Below are 15,337 nucleotides of genomic sequence, written 5' to 3' on the forward strand. Positions count from 1 at the left end.
AAGTGGCAGTTACAGTAAGTAATGTGTCGGCCATAAACCTTCGGAAACACTTGAAATTGAATACCAATACTTTACCTTATAATGGCCGACGTGCCCTGCGAGATTGACCTCTTATACAAGTCCCGACTTCTGAATTGTTTAATAACTTAGAGCAGACACTATGGAGATCTGCTGTTTCTTATCGGTTTACTAGGTGAATGCGAATTGAAATCATGCACAGCATTGGGTTGAGATATTACATTGCTCAAAAGACTGAATAGAACTCATCATCTCTAAGAATACAATAATAGGATACATTTATCTGATTTGCTCGTCAGGCATATTCAATGCTAGTTTTTCCACCCTGCTCTCGTACAGACCAAAAGTAATATAATTTCCTCTAGATAGCTATAGCTTTTCTCTGTCCAATGAATGTGGCGGGTGTGTGACTCAACTGTATTTCCACCAACCTACAATTTATATTAATGCATTCTTATCCCTGCATTTCTACAAATTTGTTTACATACACTGGCGCTGAAAATATTGCAGATCCAAGTTAGGAATACTGTATATATGTATAAAGTTCTGGACTTATTCATCTGGAGCGGGGTTGTTGTAAAATGGCTGGTTTCTTCCATATCTCAGTCAAACAGCTTACATTTCCATTGCTCATTAATTTGCAACAGCCAATTAATTACCCAGGGATGATAAATGAGTAACATTGAGTATAATTAAGACCTTGTCTTAATGACTTTGTTGTGTTAGCATCTGTCCATCGATATGCATTAAATAATCATGGAGTACAAAATCAATTAATGTCCAATGGACTTCACACGGGCCCCCTGTAGCTCAGTTGGTAGAGCATGGCGCTTGCAACGGCAGGGTTGTGGGTTCATTTCCCACGGGGGGCCAGTATGATAATGTATGCACTCACTAACTGTAAGTCGCTCTGGATAAGACCGTCTGCTAAATGACTAAAATGTTAAATGTAAGATTAAGATATGTTCTGCTTTGTAGGAGAAAGCTAAATGATTAGTTTCTCACATTCATGTCACTTTACAATGGCAAGTGTTTTCAAAAATACATTTTAGGTGATTCCAGTATAAAATGTAGCCCACAAGTTTAGGGTTATCACTAGTAACATTCGTCTAGGAACTGCATCATCTGAGCCACAACTTTCATAGTGAAAATGTGTTTATTTTCCAATGCACATGAGCCCTCACTCAGCATGTGGTGTAACTCACTCGACCCTAAAGCTAATAATCCCATAGAGAAGAAGACACAACCAAATAGACAGGACCATATGTTAATTACGTAGTCTGTCAGCCCGTCTCAGGAGGCACGACAGCTCAAACACAAGCAGCCCAAGCAATGTTCTTATATTGATATTTTAATTGGTGTCTTTTGTAGTGTGAGCCATTTTGAGTGTCTCCATGGAAATTTGAACTATAATTTCTTTATTTTTCTATCAGCCACACATGAATCCAATGTGACTCATGCGAGCAGATGGTAGAAATAACAAGGACTAGACAAATTAAAAAGAAAGTCTTATGTGGATTTATGTTACCTACGTCTCACCTAAAGAGCCTTAACCAGGGTGTGAAATAACAAAGGAACATGTGAAAATCTATAGTAATTTTTATGTGGATATCCCATAATTACTTGGATTAGGAGATGATAGCTTTAGTACTGCTCAGTGATTCTCTGTGTTGCACATAAATACTCTGAAATATAAATAAGGGGTCATCTGGGATCGTGTTTTATGAGCATGGTGAATCTGTTGTGTAATAGACGAATAAATGATCCTTCATTACTACCCCGTCTTCATTGATCCAATGATTATTTGTAGTCTATGTGTGAGGAGATACAGTATCTGGCACACTTGGGGTGCGTCCTAATAATATTTATTTTCTCCTGAAGTTTACACTCATTCAGTACTTCCCACAAATCTAAAAGCATTGGATTGGTGGAGGCATGGGCTAGTAGAAGTTTCCACCATATTTTGTTATACCAGTAATGTCTTGTGAGCAAGTGCCCACTTTGGGAGGAAGGAGATCTGATTGGGACATAGCCAAGGACTATTTATTACAAACGTTTGCGATCAAATCCCATTTCAGATCCAAATACCTTTTTGAGCTGTTGTGTAACTTTACTAGAAATGAAAAATTATGTGTGGAAATGTCAAACTATTTTTTTTGAGTACATCCGGAAAAACGTCCCATTCATTGATAGTGACCAGGGCCCTTTGGAAAAAGGCCACCGTCACCTGAAAAACATCCCGCTAGTCCCTGAATGGCATCTCTTACTTAACTGACATTTCTAGAGCGTTCACTTTCTCAGACAATATACAAAGTTCTGCGTTAACCCGAGGAAGCGCATTATTAAAAATCAATCAGTGCTTCGAGAGTCGAAATCCCCTCGTATAGATGTCACGAGGCAACGTGCTGTCTTCCCGGTTATGGGAATTAAGAATGAATAATGGAGTACACCACCGGTGGTGCTGAGTGGAAACGTGAGCCTTCTGCAGTGGAAGTACACTCGCTGCACTGTAGGATCAAAGCTATTTATTTATGTACAGTCACAGCGGGGAAGTATTGACGTTATTGACGATTGGGGTAAAAAAAATAAAAAAATAATCATGTTTAATTGTTAGAGGTGCTTCAAAACTGAGTATGTGTTTGTCCTCTCTCTCTCGCAGGTAAAGATTTTCCTTTTTCTGCTCTGTTATAATAATTGAATAATAATTGATTGGATTTATTTGGTAATATTATTTATCTGGTTTTCTCCAGTAGCTCAAAGTGCTTTGCATAGTAAGAGAGAAGTCACTTCATCCACGACCAATGTGTAGCACCCACCTAGGTGAAGCCACAGGGATAATTAGGTGACCATAATGGAATGAGGCCAAGTTGGGAATACAGCCAGGACACCAGGGTTAACACCCCTACGGTTCCAATAAGTTCTAAATGATCACAAAGAGTCAGGAAATCCTTTTAAGCTGTGATGTTCAAATCCTGCTTGTGTGCCATTGGTGGACATTGGAATCAAATATCAGTAGCTTTGGGATTACATTTAGATTTTAGTCATTTAGCAGACGCTCTTATCCAGAGCGACTTACAGTTAGTGAGTGCATACATTTTCATACTGGTTATGGAAAATGCTATTAAGAATGAATAATGGTTTGTACTCTTTGAGACATGAATTGTCATTCCACGAACACCTAGCTAACTAAGGAGATGAGGCTGAAACAATCAATAATTAATATCATCAATGAACACCTACAAAATAGGGATTTCAAATTACTCCAACATACTGTACATATACTTAATTTGACTTCAATATGGATATTGGTTAATTAAGGTCTATTATAAGGAGAGCAGCATACAGTATGTCCCACAAATATGAGGTCTCACCATGGACACGCCAGCCATCTGTCCTCTCACCTGTGACCACCATGGGTAGCCTAGGCTTGATGTGCATTCCCAGTAATACACCCGTGTCCCCTGTGGACCGGCTTGTACAGAAAGCATCCTCCATTCAGGCTGCAAAGGCATCATTTCCCTCCTTAACTAGCTTTAATGGCGAGAAGGTGGGAAAAAACAGGGAAAATATGCACTTTCGTATTTTCGGATAACTTGGATGTTGCACACCGCATTCAGCCAAGGGTGTCCAATATCCACCATTGAATATGGTGATGGAAAATGATGTTTCATAAAGAAAGTATGAATATTTGGAAGAAAATCTACCTTCTCGCTATTATAGCTATTTAAGGAAGAAAATTATGCCTTTGCAGCCTGAATGGAGGATGCTTTATGTACGAGCCGGTCCACAGAGGACAGATCTGCACTATCAGCTGCCTAGGCTACACCATTGTCATCGTCCAGATGTTCCACTTATCACACTTGACTGGCACATCTTTAAATGATACAATTAGGCAGAATATCCATCCAGAAAGAGATCTCATCTGGAACAATTGGAGCCCCTAGCTTTCCCTCGGCTTCGAAACACATTTAGCAAGTCTCGCATAATTACGAATCCACCTGGGGGAGGTTTGGGGAAGAAAAGGGAACATCAGTGACCGTGGATTGGAACATGTTTGGCTAGGCAGAGGCTGCTTGTATGAGTGTTTTTCTGTCTGCAATACAATGCAAGTGTTTTGTAGGCTATTCGGTTGCTGCTAGTACGAGTGTGTTTTTCCGCAGGTGTACTTTAGAGACAAATGGCCGTGTTTCATTACTGTTTCCCACACTAGCTTCACTTGGTCTTGTCCTTTGGGCATTAGTACAAGGTCAAACCGAGTAAAGGTTGCTCCACCATGGCTTTCCAATCTCTTCCTAACCTTTAGGATTTAATTAGGATAGGTACATTTATTGATATTGTCAGACACATTTTAATATCAACATGGCTTCATATATTAAATCTGACTGTGTGATCCATATTCTGGGGAGAGATTTAGACTGTTACTTTGATCTGTCCCGGTCTGACTCATTTATATTTACCACTCAAAAGTGCCTTAGCCTCTTCTTGATCTCCCTTTGCAGTGGGACAAATGATTAATGGTACGCTATGCTACATTCATCTAACTCTACATTCTTGTTTCCCCTCTTGTCTTTTTTTACATAGGATGATTCCTGTGGCCAGCAAAGCCTTCTTGGTCACCAACCTGGTCCAAGGGATGCAGTATGACTTATGTGTCCTGGCTATCTGGGACGACACCGCCACAACCCTAACTGCCACCAACGTGGTGGGCTGTGTCCAGTTCATCACCCGTGATGAATACCCACAGTGCCAGTCACTCCACAGCCAGCTCCTGGGTGGCACCATTATCCTGGTGATTGGTGGCATCATCGTGGCCACGCTCCTCGTCTTCATCATCATCCTCATGGTTCGGTACAAAGTGTGCAGCAGCACCCAGTCCAGCAAGCTGCCTGTGGTTAGCAACACGTACTCGCAGACCAATGGAGGCTTGAACCGGCTCAATGGTGTCCCGCCGCCACAGGTCAAACCTCAGACCACGACCACAGTGGTGGTCATGCGGGATGAGTTGGTGGAGTTCAAATGTGGATCGCTCCAGAGCAGCCTCTCCTCGTCTTCGTCTGACTCGCTGGACACTCGCGACGCTAGAGGCAGACTAGGAGACAGGGACCAGTACAGTCTTCGGAACAGCAAGTGCAGCACACTCCCCAGCACCAGTAAGTGGAGGAGGCATGGGAGGCCATCGTCGGTCAAGGCCAGGCCCAACTTGGACAACCTTTTAGGGGCCTTTGTCTCACTGGAGCTCCGTGGCACGGCTACGACTAGGGACCATGGGGTGTCTTGTTCCTCCACCACAACCTCCAGTGCATTGGTGGCCATAACCAAGGCCCCTCCATCTGACAAGGAACCCTTGCTGGGCCGGGCCGAGTCCACCACCATGCTGGGGCATTTTCTAGGCCTGTCCCAGGAAGGGATGCCCAAGAGGAGCCACTCATTTGACTACGGCCACGTGGGTAGCAGCGGCAGAGCACAGAGCCTCAGCAGCTACCCCCGTCGCATCAGCAACATCTGGACTAAGAGGAGCCTGTCAGTCAATGGGATGCTACTGCAGTACGACGACAGCGAAGACGGTGAGGGCGGAATGGCGCCGTTCAAGAGCTCGGAGTGGGTGATGGAGAGCACGGTTTGAACACAGATTTTGGTCGGACCAGGAAGTCACTGGTCAAAACAGAAACATCCTTTACAGAAGGAACCAAGGGACCAAAGAGTGAGTTGAAAGGATACCTATGGGGCATCCACAGTGCTGTACTGCATGAAGTTCATCCATGTGAATACTATCATCCTTCTGTCGATCTGATTCTACCGAAACAAACACTCAGGTTAGTGGATCTTAAAACTGTACAAATCAACCACGCCAGGGTTTGCCACGCTCTCAATCCGCTGGCAGGAATGACTGTCCTCAACCGCATTTGAAAAAAGTAGGCATTACGGAACAAGGCCTCTTTGGAATTGTGCAGATACAGCCTATATGGAATAATGCCCGAACCGCTGGGAATGAATGTGGGAGTATCTTGGAGAAACGGGGGAAATAAAGGCGAGGAATTCAAAGTGGATTTCCACTGTCTTTGTCTATCGAGCTCTAAGCCAAGGGGAATTACCCAGACTGGCAAAGTGGATGTGCATCAAAATGCTTTAGACTCTCAGCATGAAAATGCGACTACTACAGTGCATTCGGAAAGTGTTCAGACCCCTTGACGTTTTCCACTTTGTGTTATCTTACAGCCTTATTCTAAAATGGATTAAATAATTCTTTTCTCTCATCAATCTACACACAATACCCCATAATGACAAAGCAAAAACTGTTTTTTAGAAATTTTAGCAAATGTATTAAAAAACAGAAATACCTTATTTACATAAGTATTCAGACCCTTTGCTATGAGACTCGAAATTGAGCTAAGGTGCATCTTGTTTCCATTGATCATCCTTGAGATGTTTCTACAACTTGATTTTAGTCCAGCTGTGGTAAATTCAATTGATTGTACATGATTTGGAAAGGCACACACCTGTCTATATAAGGTCCCAAAGTTGACAGTGCATGTCAGAGCAAAAACCAAGCCATGAGGTCGAAGGAATTGTCCGTAGAGCTCCGAGACAGGATTGTGTCGAGGCACAGACCTGGGGAAGGGTACCAAAATATTTCTGCAGCATTGAAGTTCCCCAAGAACTCAGTGGCCTCCATCATTCTTAAATGAAAGAAGTTTGGAACGAACAACACTCTTCCTAGAGCTGGCCGCCCGGCCAAACTGAGTAATCAGGGGAGAAGGGCCTTGGTCAGGGAGGTGACCAAGAACCCAATGGTCACTCTGACAGAGCTCCAGAATTCCTCTGTGGAGATTTGACAACCTTCCAGAAGGACAACCATCTCTGCAGCACTCCACCAATCAGGCCTTTATGGTAGAGTGGCCAGACGGAAGCCACTCCTCAGTAAAAGGCACTTGACAGCCCACTTGGAGTTTGCCAAATGCACCTAAAGTACTCTCAGACTATGAGAAACAAGATTCTCTGGTCTGATGAAACCAAGATGGAACTCTTTGGCCTGAATGCCAGGCTTCACGTCTGGAGGAAACCTGGCACTATCCCTACGGTGAAGCATGGTGGTGGCAGCATCTTGCTGTGGGGATGTTCTTCAGCGGCAGGGACTGGGAAACTAGTTAGGATCGAGGGAAAGATGAACGGAGCAAAGTACAGAAAGATCCTTGATGAAAACCTGCCCCAGAGCGCTCAGGTTCACCTTCCAACAGGACAACGACCCTAAGCACACAGCCAAGACAATGCAGGAGTGGCTTTGGGACAAGACTCTGAATGTCCTTGAGTGGCCCAGCCAGTGCCCGGACTTGAGCCCGATCTAACATCTCTGGAGCGACCTGAAAATAGCTGTGCTGCAACGCTCCCCATTCTACCTGACAGACCTTGAGAGGATCTGCAGAGAAGAATGAGAGAAACTCCCCAAATACAGGTGTGCCAAGCTTGTAGCATCATAACCAAGAAGACTCGAGGCTGTAATCACTACCAAAGGTGCTTCAACAAAGTACTGAGTAAAGGGTCTGAATACTTACAGTGAGGGAAAAAAGTATTTGATCCCCTACTGATTTTGTATGTTTGCCCACTGACAAAGAAATGATCAGTCTATAATTTTAATGGTAGGTTTATTTGAACAGTGAGAGACAGAATAACAACAAAAAAATCCAGAAAACGCATGTCAATAATGTTATAAATTGATTTGCTTTTTAATGAGGGAAATAAGTATTTGACCCCCTCTCAATCAGAAAGATTTCTGGCTCCCAGGTGTCTTTTATACAGGTAACGAGCTGAGATTAGGAGCACACTCTTAAAGGGAGTGCTACTAATCTCAGCTTGTTACCTGTATAAAAGACACCTGTCCACAGAAGCAATCAATCAATCAGATTCCAAACTCTCCACCATGGCCAAGACCAAAGAGCTCTCCAAGGATGTCAGGGACAAGATTGTAGACCCTACACAAGGCTGGAATGGGCTACAAGACCATCGCCAAGCAGCTTGGTGAGAAGGTGACAACAGTTGGTGCGATTATTCGCAAATGGAAGAAACACAAAAGAACTGTCAATCTCCCTCGGCCTGGGGCTCCATGCAAGGTCTCCCCTCGTGGAGTTGCAATGATCATGAGAACGGTGAGGAATCAGCCCAGAACTACACGGGAGGATCTTGTCAATGATCTCAAGGCAGCTGGGACCATAGTCACCAAGAAAACAATTGGTAACACACTACGCCGTGAAGGACTGAAATCCTGCAGCGCCCGCAAGGTCCCCCTGCTCAAGAAAGCACATATACAGGCCCGTCTGAAGTTTGCCAATGAACATCTGAATGATTCAGAGGAGAACTGGGTGAAAGTGTTGTGGTCAGATGAGAACAGAATCGAGCTCTTTGGCATCAACTCAACTCATCGTGTTTTTAGGAGGAGGAATGCTGCCTATGACCCCAAGAACACCATCTCCACCGTCAAACATGGAGGTGGAAACATTATGCTTTGGGAGTGTTTTTCTGATAATGGGACAGGACAACTTCACCGCATCAAAGGGACGATGGACGGGGCCATGTACCGTCAAATCTTCTGAGAGAACCTCCTTCCATCTGCAAGGGCATTGAAAATAGGTCGTGGATGGGTATTCCAGCATGACAATAACCCAAAACACACGGCCAAGGCAACAAAGGAGTGGCTCAAGAAGAAGCACATTAAGGTCCTGGAGTGGCCTAGCCAGTCTCCAGACCTTAATCCTATAGAAAATCTGTGGAGGAAGCTGAAGGTTCGAGTTGCCAAACGTCAGCCTCGAAACCTTAATGACTTGGAGAAGATCTGCAAAGAGGAGTGGAACAAAATCCCTCCTGAGATGTGTGCAAACCTGGTGGCCAACTACAAGAAACATCTGACCTCTGTGATTGCCAACAATGGTTTTGCCACCAAGTACTAAGTCATGTTTTGCAGTGGGGTCAAAAATTATAATTTAATCAATTTTAGAATAAGGCTGTAACATAACACAATGTGGAAAACGTCAACGGGTCTGAATACTTTCCGAATGCACTGTATGTAACGAAATGAATAATTTTGTATGTTTCCTTTTGTTTTTTAGATGTTATGTCACCATTGAGAGTTCTACTTTATGCGTAAAGAAACAAAACATTATAGATTATGGTCAATCAAGAATAATATACTAAATATTGAACCAGTCCCCTCAGAAAGACAACATTACAGCCTGCGTTCAATTTTGACACAATCATGAAGGAAATCTTAAATCTACACCATCTGATAACCCTGGTCATTTATTTCAAAAATATCAATGGTTGTTTCATTAGGGGCATTGTGATATTAAAATATGTAGCGATTGATTTTCAAACTAGTTTTCTACCTCAAGTTCTACATCATGAAACTGCAGTACTGTACTAACCACTTTGAGTGGCTGAAAATGTGTGACAGTGAATTTTGAAAATGGCAGTTTAGCCAGGATGATACACTTGCCATGTGTTACACAGAGAGTAGAGACTTATTGAGAACCCTCAACAATTTAAATTAATGTCATTGTGCTGCTGTAATCCAACTTCTGAAAAAAAAAAGTGAGTACTAAGGGAAGAAGAAGGATATTTATCTGCAAATGTATAAATAATTATAGTGTCTGGCTGAATAAACAGAACCATGTTGGTTTGTTTAAGTTAAGATATCAAATGTCTGAATTAATTTTATTAATTTGGATTTTGGTTTATTTTCTAATTTAATCCTCCTCCCCACGTTACAGTAACAGACTGAGACTGTGTATAACGTTGCATATGAACGTGATGAATTGTAAAATTAGTTTCTATCTGAACTACTGCCAATGTGATCAACTCATAGCGATGAGTTCTCTAGCATCGTGTGCAGATTCTGATGCCCTTTAATGTTCTCTTTCTGTCTCTTTGCTGCATTGCAATATTTTTTTTCTTCATATTTTTTATTTGTTACTTCTCTTGGTGTATACTGTTCTGTAAATTGACATGTTTTGTACAATAACTATGGGTGAGAATGTAAAAAGGGGAATCTGTGCAGTAGTCCTTTTATTTTCTTGTTCAGCAAAAGTGAGATTGTGCTTTACTGTGGTTTTACAACATGGGATGTCCTTAGTTGGCGCAATGGAAGGTGACACTGCATAACGGTGCAAATATAAATATGGTACCACTTTATTCTAAATGGTCGCTTTGACATGATATTGTTCATTAGGTTAAAACAAAAATAAAATATATCTGGACCATTTGAAATAATGAAAGTGTTACAAAATTCACAGAGCAGCTTTCGTGTGGAATAGAGCTGTGTCTGTTTTAGATCTTACATTTCTACATTCCATGTTGAGAGGTCACTTTCCATTTTGCTAATCAAGAACAACCCTATAAGTGTGTACATGATGTGAGAAAGTCACAATTCACACCTGAAGTTTAGAAAAAAAATGATGTGTTGAAAACATTTTGCTACAAAATAACATAAAAATGAAGAATTCCTATGAACCAAATTGTGTGTATTCTTGTGTTTGCATTACAGTTAGAGTGTTGTTCTTTCCTCATATCTCATCGAGTCATGCAATGACTTTCCTTGAGCTACGTTATATTGTGCCTTAACAATTAACATGGTAAGACATTTTGCTAACATCACTCTCGATACTTTAGGGCAGGCATAGTCATTGCGAGCCGCATCTGAAAGAATGTGTTGAGTTTTCCTCAGTAAGCTGAATGCGCTGCTTAGTTCATAGAACCGTGGTTATGTAAGTAACCATATTAGCGGCTGGGACAAACGGAGCAGTAAAAGCGTTTCAAGCGCTTCTGGCGCATCTTAAAATCGTTTTCTTCCTATGAATCTGCCTCTAGATTTTTAACTAATGATTTTGGTCTATGACACCATCCCTGAAAGCTAAGACTTGTATGTGTCTTCTGTTTCCACCTACGACACAAGCTGTGCTAGACTCGTTAGAAGGGAGAGTGATGAATCTGCAAAGAATAACAGAGGGAAATTAATTGATCTCCACAAACAATTATACATAAGATTGTTTGATGATCGTCCCTGATGTTTTCCTGAACTTTCCAATGCCTTGCTGATGCATTTCAATCACTCCAAAGAATACTTATTTCAGACAGAAATGTCCCCTTACCTGATTTGACATATTTTGTGCTATAACTGTTATTGAGACAATGTCAATGAGGTCAGGTTCTAAAGATTGTAGGGGAGCATTGAATTTGTTCTCCTTGTTTTTGGTATGTACTTTTGATCTCCCGTCCGTTTCATATACTGTAAATCATTGGGGTATTGCTCTGCCCTCAACTTTGCAGTTAACATCGAATTTCTATTTGGAAGATTTTCCCTCCCTCAGAGGAGGGTCGCTTCGACATGTTTTACCACCAGGATGCACAGTGAGTGACAAGTTGCACGCAGTTGTCCACGTGACACACTCAGCCACACAACACGACACACACACACACACTGCACGCAAAGCTTGATGATGTTCTTTCAGAATAGAAAATTATACAAATTAATGAATGCATTTTGTTGTGACTTGACTTTATATGATGACTGTTATTTATCGAATCAATTAACTATGTTTAATTGTTACTCGTTTACTTATGATTCAGTACTACCCAAATTGGTTAAATTATTTATTTACTAGCTAACTAAATAATAACATACACACTTAATACATGAGAAAAAGTCCCTAGTGGACTAACAACGACATGACTGCTTGGTTATCAAAAGAGGGAGGGGTAGAAATGAGAGAGGGAGGGGGAGAGAGAGAGAGAAACTTATCGTTGATACATTTGGAAACTACCCTCAAAGTAATCATAATACTTTGCTCACAAACCACCGCCCGTTTGGGGTAAGAGATCATGAATGTATTTACGTGTGGAATGTCTTCCTTCGTTGTTTATCTCTGTTGGACTCAAGCCTTCTTGTGAAGGAGTCAGTTGGTGTCCTGAGTCGGTGTAAGGCTCTGGTTGTCCATCAGAGGTCACAATGTCCTTCTTCTTAGTTGTCCTGGTCTTGTAGTGGAGTGTTTTCAGAGCAGATACTCAGATGCACCAATGATTGTCTGAGATTGGATTTTCTCCTTCCCACCTCGTGCCTTTTGTCAGAGTTTGAAGCACTTCACACACACAGCTGCAGACTGGCAATGTTCAGGCCTAGTCTGGTGAGTTTATCCTCTTCACCTCGGGTTGAGGTAAACATTCTAACCATTTCAAATGTGTAGCCACAGCTCCACACTTTCTGGTCTAATGTGAATTTTGTTACCAAGGCTTTTTATGCACTCTGGGTAAAAGGGAATTCTATCATGATGGCACGATCTCTGACCTCACTCGGGCGTGGCTAGTTACTGTGCATAGCTTATATGAAAAACAATTATCTCATTAGAAAACTAAAATCACATTCCTATCTTAACAAAAATACTCTCATCATTAATCATATATCTTCTACAACATTTGGAGGTAAATTTGACAGATAGAGTATGTATACTTTCCAAATTACAGTATTTTCGTTATAACATTTTTATACCATTTTTAATGACATCACAAAATAGTCATTCGTTTTCCATAGACCAACTGTCATCATTCCACACATTCGGATGTTAGAAATGTTGTTCCAGTATTCTCTTTTTGGAGACAAAGGGACATTCCTTTACCAATACTGAAGAGCAAGAGGGAGATTCCCCTCATGCCTAATTTACGACCGAGTGTTAAGATGTCAAAACCCGGCCAGCCCCCCCTCCCCTCTTCTGTGGGTGAGAGGGGGTCTGGTTGTTGTCAGCCATTTGCCAAGCTGATCTGAGGCCTTGGATCCTCAGACAGGACAGTCATGACAATTTGAATATATTTTTTTATATTGTTCAATTAAGTTTTTATGTCTGGATTCCGTGATTCCATCCGAGTTCTCCGCATTGCGGATTTTATAGGACCCTAATAAAATGACAAATGATTTGAGCCATAGTCTTCATCATACGGGCTACATTTGCCTCCCTCTTCAACAAAAACATATTTTCAATATATTGTGAAGGAAATATATTGTTACCTATCTTGTCAGATCCTACCACAGTCTGTGGGTATTTGACTTAAGAGAGTTCTCAGGGTCAGCTAGGTGACACTTACTTATTAAGTTAAACTGATTTATGTGTTACCTGAGATGAGGCAGGTCGCGATTGAGTGCCACTGATGAATCCTCCAGGGATTGTAAAGGGATGAATCCACTCGTCTTCCACCCCTTCCTATCCCCCTTTCACAGCCGTTTCGCCACTTTGATCTTGGCTGACGTTTTCTTTCACACCCTGCAGCCAGTCAGAGCTCATACACACTGCGCTTTGGGGGATGAAGGGGAAGGTGACTTCTTTTTTAATCAGATTGTAACCAATAAGACTATTTCCGTGTATTTATTTTTGCCTCTGATCCTCCCAGCATGCACTTCTTGAGGTTAATTCTCAGATTCTGATTCTGATCTCTTTCCTTAAAGGCCCAGTGCAGTCAAAATGATTTTTTTCCCTGTGTTTTGTATTATACTGTAAAACAGCTGATGAAACTAACACTGTAAAAGTGTAAAAAGAATGTATCACTGCTAGCTCTTAGGAAACGTTGCAGTACTTTGTTTTTTTATGTATTATTTTTTACATCATTAGCTCAGAAAGTGTTTTGCATCATTACATACAGCCGGGAAAAACTATTGGATATCAGAGTGGCGGTAACGCATTATGACCAGGAATACGACTTTCCTGAAGCAGATCCTTTGTTTGCTCTCCCCAGGGCAACTGAACTGATTCCAGCGGCTGACACTGAAATGGTGACTGAGTTTATCAGGAAGTGTATAGGTGATGTTGTGCCCACTGTGACTATTAAAACCTACCCTAACCAGAAACTGTGGATAGATGGCAGCATTCGCGCAAATCTGAAAGCGCGAACCACCACATTCAACCGTGGCAAGGTGACTGGGAATATGGCAGAATACATACAGTGTAGCTACTCACTCCGCAAGGCAATTAAACTGGAAAAACATCAGTATAGAGACAAAGTGGAGTCGCAATTCAACGGCTCAGACACGAGACGTATGTGGCAGGGTCTACAGACAATCACGGACTACAAAAGGAAAACCAGCCACGTCGCCGACACGGACGTCTCGCTTCCAGACAAGCTAAACACCTTCTTCGCCCGCTTTGAGGATAACACAGTGCCACTGACGAGGCCCACTACCAAGGACTGTGGCCTCTCCTTCTCCATGGCCGATGTGATTAAGACATTTAAGCATGTTAACCCCCGCAAGGCTGCCGGCCCAGACGGCATCCCTAGCCGCGTCCTCAGAGCATGCGCAGACCAGCTGGCTGGTGTGTTTATGGACATATATTTAATCTCTCCCTTTCCCAGTCTGCTGTTCCCACATGCTTCAAGATTGCCACCATTGTTCCTGTACCCAAGAAAGCAAAGGTAACTGAACTAAATGACTATCGCCCCGTAGCACTCACCTCTGTCATCATGAAGTGCTTTGAGAGACTAGTCAAGGATCATATCACCTCTACCTTACCTGTCACCCTAGACCCACTTAAATTTGCTTACCGCCCCAATAGATCCACAGACAATGCAATCGCCATCACACTGTACACTGCCCTATCCCATCTGGACAAGAGGAATACCTATGTAAGAATGCTGTTAATTGACTATAGCTCATCATTCAACACCATAGTACCCTCCAAGCTCATCATTAAGCTCGAGGCTCTGGGTCTGAAACCCGCCCTGTGCAACTGGGTCCTGGACTTCCTGACGGGCCGCCCCCAGGTTGTGAAGGTAGGAAACAACATCTCCACTTCGCTGATCCTCAACACTGGGGCCCCACAAGGGTGCGTGCTCAGCCCCCTCCTGTACTCCCTGTTCACCCATGACTGCATGGCCAAGCACGCCTCCAACTCTCAATCATCAAGTTTGCAGACTACACAACAGTAGTAGGCTTGATTACTAACAATGACAAGACCGCCTACAGGGAGGAGGTGAGGGCTCTGGGAGTGTGGTGCCAGGTAAACAAAGGAGATGATCGTGGACTTCAGGAAACAGCAGATGGTGCACCCCCCTATCCACATCGACGGGACCGCCGTGGAGAAGGTGGAAAGCTTCATGTTCCTTGGCGTACACATCACGACAAACTGAAATGGTCCACCCACGCAGACAGTGTGGTGAAGAAGACGCAACAGAGCCTCTTCAACCTCAGGAGGCTGAAGAAATTTGGCTTAGCACCTAAAACCCTTACAAACTGTTTGCATGGGCGGGAGTTTCAGCTTGCCTGGTGACATCACCAGACGATAAATTGGTTAAT

The 15,337-nt window shown here is 42.6% G+C and overlaps 1 protein-coding gene across 1 annotated transcript in view; it reads left to right on the forward strand.

Annotated features, from left to right (window-relative positions):
* The window catches only part of LOC121539658 (leucine-rich repeat and fibronectin type-III domain-containing protein 2-like), a 294,850-nt gene extending 288,627 nt beyond the window's left edge, over positions 1 to 6,223 (forward strand). The window contains exon 5 of the mRNA XM_041848327.2: positions 4,600 to 6,223. Coding sequence (XP_041704261.1) covers positions 4,600 to 5,641 — 1,042 coding nt within the window. The 3' untranslated portion in view covers positions 5,642 to 6,223. The remainder of the gene's footprint in view (positions 1 to 4,599) is intronic.
* The last annotated feature ends 9,114 nt before the right edge of the window (positions 6,224 to 15,337 follow it).

This window comes from Coregonus clupeaformis, chromosome 34 (genome assembly GCF_020615455.1).
Source record: "Coregonus clupeaformis isolate EN_2021a chromosome 34, ASM2061545v1, whole genome shotgun sequence".
NCBI classification, from domain to species: domain Eukaryota; kingdom Metazoa; phylum Chordata; class Actinopteri; order Salmoniformes; family Salmonidae; genus Coregonus; species Coregonus clupeaformis.